Source organism: Rana temporaria, chromosome 6 (genome assembly GCF_905171775.1).
Source record: "Rana temporaria chromosome 6, aRanTem1.1, whole genome shotgun sequence".
In the NCBI taxonomy this organism is placed as follows: Eukaryota; Metazoa; Chordata; class Amphibia; order Anura; family Ranidae; genus Rana; species Rana temporaria.
The window spans coordinates 154,792,115-154,797,114 of record NC_053494.1 but is presented as its reverse complement, the minus strand read 5'-3'; the positions used below and the strand labels follow the sequence as shown (position 1 = coordinate 154,797,114).

General features: G+C 41.1%; 1 protein-coding gene across 1 annotated transcript in view; it reads right to left on the bottom strand.

The window, feature by feature from the left end:
• NEUROD1 (neuronal differentiation 1) overlaps nucleotides 1-4,113 on the bottom strand; it is a 5,293-nt gene extending 1,180 nt beyond the window's left edge. The window contains exons 1-2 of the mRNA XM_040357641.1: nucleotides 3,990-4,113; nucleotides 1-530 (exon numbers count right to left, since the gene is read on the bottom strand). The exon at nucleotides 1-530 is cut by the window's left edge and continues 1,180 nt beyond it. Coding sequence (XP_040213575.1) covers nucleotides 1-522 — 522 coding nt within the window. The 5' untranslated portion in view covers nucleotides 523-530; nucleotides 3,990-4,113. The remainder of the gene's footprint in view (nucleotides 531-3,989) is intronic.
• Between the last annotated feature and the right edge of the window lie 887 nt (nucleotides 4,114-5,000).

Below are 5,000 nucleotides of genomic sequence, written 5' to 3'. Positions count from 1 at the left end.
CACCAGGTCTGGACTTTTCCCGGACCTCAGGATCTCAGAAAGAGCCCAGATGTAGTTTTTAGCCAGGCGCAGGGTCTCGATCTTGGACAGCTTTTGGGTCTTGGAATAGCAAGGCACCACCTTGCGTAGGCTGTCCAAGGCAGCGTTCAGACCGTGCATTCGGTTCCTCTCCCGAGCGTTGGCTTTCATGCGCCTCACCTTGAAGCGCTCCACCCTGGCTTTAGTCATCTTCTTCTTCTTAGGACCACGTTTCTTAGGTTTCTGGTCGTCATCCCCGTCCTCATCCTCCTCGTCATCATCATCATCATCATCATCGTCATCATCCTCCCCGTCTTCCTCGTCGTTCTCTACATTATGATGGTTGAGAGAGTCCTCATCGTCATCCTTCATCATACTTTCTAGGTCTTCATCCTTCTTCTCCAAGTCGTGCTCGTCCTGAGAGCTCAAACACTCTCCCACCCAACCTCTCGAGCCTTGGCTGTCGGACATAATTAACCCATTATCGCGATAGGACTTGGTCATCTTTAAATCTAAGGAGGACAAGCAGATATAAATAAAAAGTGCCACCAACTAATAAAGCAGAAATATAGATTACAATGTAACTACACAAATCCCCAGGGCTGCTGATAGGGGGGGGGGCGCCAGCCCTCCTGTAGGGGGCCTGGGCACACAGGGGGGCCCAAACAGCAGGGGGAATTAGTTCGGTTCGGCAGAGGGGTGGTTACAGAAGGATGCCCTGTGCGGCTCTCTGAAGCAGCTGAAAGCCAGTTTCTCCCCTCCTGCCAGTGATCTGCCGAGCTGGTTCCAGCTATCGTGGAAGTTCCAGCGCATGCGCAAGCTGATGTGCTGAGATGGTTCCAGCTATCGGGAAAGTTCCTTCAAGGACTGCGCAGGCACAAACTTACTGACGGAAATCTCCGAACCGCAGCCGGCATCCAGGGCGACGTGGATTTCGAGGTAAGTGGCCAGTCAGCCTCACGTCCTCGCGGACTCGCTCCGCTGGCTCGGCCTCCTGGCTCTTTTTTTAACATCCTCCAATCCACGGGGATTTTAAAGAATGAGCCTGGATGCCGGGCGAGGTTCGGAGATTTTCGTTGGCAAGTTTGCGCCTGCGCAGTCAGTGAAGGAACTTCCCTGTTAGGGGAACATTGAGGACAAATCACCGGCTTTCAGCTGCTGCAGGAAGAGACACAGGGCATCATTACTGTAACTGATTCTCCTTCCGGTTCTGCCTGCTTCTGATCCCCGTCACTGTGAACATAATTTTATTTTTAATGTAAAAAACAAATACAAAATAATGATTTTAGGGTATTTTAAGTGAAAATGTGGTCTTGATATATTTGGGGGGGCCCTGCCAGGTAGGCTGTATGGGGCCCTGTGATTTCTAACAGAAGCCCTGCAAATCCCCATCAAAGACTGTTATGTAACCGGGATATATTATGCTGACCTTAAGTAGATTAAGAAAATATGACTTAGTAAATACTAAATTTAGTAAAGATACTAAATTGAATCGAATAGCAGAATCGGCAATCTGATTGTGCAAGAGCCAAAACTTTATTCCGACTATGGGGGTTGATTTACTAAAAGATGCAAAATCTGGTGTTTTTGGACACAGAAAAAACAATCAGCTTCCAGTATTTTATTGTCAAAGCTTAATTGAGCAAGCTGAAGTTAGAATCTGATTGGCTACCCTGCACAGTTGCACCAGATTTTGAATCCTACAATTTTTGTGAAACAACCCCATAGGCTGTGCTATAGAAATCTAGGGATCAGCAGAAGAGACAATTCTATTAAAACTGGCGCAGGCGCCCTGAATGGAGGGGATCAGGTGCATCACAGCTCCCTATTATACACAGCTCCCATCTGCAGTTTACTCAAGTATTTTGTTTTCTATACCTAGCCAGGGGAAAAAAAGAAAGAAAAAGCAACTTGATGCATGAAGCAGACACTTGACATGTCTACCATACACCATGACCTAATGGATTTAATACAAAACATAACTGGTGTATAAAACCTGCTTTGATTGCTGCTGTGCAGACAAGGAGAACCCTGGCAGTTAACAGGTAGCATATGTTTCCCTTAGCACCGCTACTTACCATACTAATTGCACTTTACCCATCCCCTAGTCTCAACTGACTACTATATTGGTTGCCAATGGCTTTTGCTCTTGGTCCATCATTGCTGCCTTTTGGTTTTTGTATCATATATCTGTGAAGGTTCTCATTTATACAGGTTGTGATATTGCTAGTACCGTAGTAGTACGTCACATTTACTGGACCTGCTTTCTAATGTCGGACACCCATCCAGATGGCTACTATATTGGTTGCCAGTGGCTTTTGCGCTTGGTGCATCATTTTTGCTTTTTGGCTGTTTCTTATTGTATAATACATCTGTGAAGGTTCTCATTGGTACTATAGCTAGTAGTAGTAAATCACATTTACTGGACCTGTTTTTCTAATGTCGGAAACCCATCCAGATAGCTTCCTCAGCCCAATTGATTGGCTACTTGAATGAGTCTTAAAAAGCTTCCAATATTAAAGAACAAGTTGAGTTAAAACCTTACACTACTACTTACTATATTAATTACCTTTCCCTTAGCACCACTACTTACCATACTAATTGCACTTTACCCATCCCCTAGTCTCAACTGACTACTATACTGGTTGCCGAGGGCTTTTGCGCTTGGTGCATCATTGCTGCCTTTTGGTTTTTGTATCAAATATCTGTGAATGTTCTCATTTATACAGGTTGTGATATTTCTAGTAGTAGTAGTAGTAAGGTACAGTTACTGGACCTGTTTTTCTAATGTCGGAAACCCATCCAGATGGCTTCCCCAGCTCATATGATTGGCTGCTTGGATGAGTCTTTAAAAGCCTTAAACATTATAGAACAAGTGAAGGAGACTCTACTACCAGCATCTGAAGGCTTGAGCTTAGTCTATGCTGATTGGCTTGTAAAGGGTTCATACATTTCGGCTGGTCCATCAGAAATAAGAATATGCAGTCATGAGTTTATAGTAAATTTACTTTTTTTGTTGCATGTATTACTTTACATTATACTTTATGTTTCTACTTTATATATGTTGCATTTATGTCATGCTTTGTCTACTTTAAATGATGCCTTATATTTCTACTTTATTTATTTTGTAGTATTATCATACTTTATATAATGCCTTAAATTTCTACTTTATATATTTTGTAGTTATATCATACTTTATATAATGCCTTATACTTCTACTTTATATATTTTGTAGTTAGATCATACTTTATATAATGCCTTATACTTCTACTTTATATATTTTGTAGCTATATCATACTTAATACATCACCTTTCTACTTTATATATTTTGTAGTTATATCATACTTTATAGAATACATCACCTTTCTACTTTATATATTTTGTAGTTATATCATACTTTATATAATGCCTTATATTTCTACTTTATATATTTGTTTTATCATACTTTATATAATACATCACATTTCTACTTTATGTTTATTTATATCATACTTTATATTATACTTTATATGAAAAAAGGTATATTTATAATATTTATGTTATACTTTATATGTATAAAGCATAGACTTTCTATTTATAATATTTATGTCACAATTTATATTTCAATGCAGGTAACAGCCCCTACATTAGACTGATGATATTATACTCAACTTTAACTATACTTTAACGCTTCACAACCCTTCTATTAACTATTTCTAATCTCAAGGTGATCCATCTGTATAAATGTACTGTATTGAGCACTACTGTTCTTTACTAATTAATTAGCTGCTTAGTCTACATCCAGCCCATAAAAGAATCATTTGATGATGAAAGTATGAGTATGAGTTTGATTAATGGCCAAGCAATATATAAAGGAAGAAAAAATAAATAAAATATGGAGATATAAAAAATAAAAAAAATGATCGGATGAGAAAGGTGAATGCATGAATGTTCTCCCAGATGTAGAGAAATGGGATTCAGGTAAGTCTTACCTTAGTATTAGTGTCTCCTTGGCAGTGACAGTCTCATAACCTCTCCAGTGGTACAGAGCAGAGGTGTAGGTGCTGGGGTGAATTGTTTTGTTTATTTCTGGGGGCTGTGATGAGACTCTGGGGTTTTATAGCGGGTCTCGTGACGCTAGGAGACAAGTAAGAGGGGGGAGGAGGAGGAGGAGGAGAGGTGACAACACAGCAGTCACACAGATTAGTGAAGAGGGGAGCGCAGTGCGCCTGCGCCTCTCTCCAAGCCCCGCCCCCCTAACTTTCCCCGGCACGCGCCATATGGTCACCCAAGTCAGGCAAACGGCGGATCACGTGACGCCCCATCTCCTCCATCCATTTGTATTCAGCTCTGCTCTCCCTTCCATCTCTTTGTGGCCATGGGGGGAAAAAAGTGGCCATCTGTCGCCAGTTACAGATTTTGTGAACCTGTTTGTACCCGCAGGACAGGGTTAACCCCTTCCTGGCCGCGCATTGTGTGCACAAGACGTGACAGAAGGGGAGGCAGAAGGAGGATCACTTGTGTCCCTGGAACCTCTCCGTGCCCCTGATTTACAAAGTGCCATTAATGACAAGAGGCGACATCCTGCATGAGATTCCGACACTAGTGTCATTATTATGTCCTTTTCTTTTATTCCATATTCATTAAAGACACTGAAGAGTTCTCATCTGCAAAATAGAATCCCAGGGATGTGATTGGAGGAGGGCACGGGGGACCACAGAGGGGACAGCTTTCTCCTTATTTCTACACCTCGGATCCTTGCTTCTGTTATCATTATCATCGCTAATATCATCTTTCTATGTCATCTATCTATCTATCTATCTATCTATCTATCTATCTATCTATCTATCTATCTATCTCTCTATTATCTATCTATCTATCTATCTATCTATCTATCTATCTATCTATCTATCTATCTATCTATCTACATATCTATCCATCTCTCTCTATCTCTCTATCTCTCTATCTATCTATCTGTCTATCTATCTATCTATCTATCTATC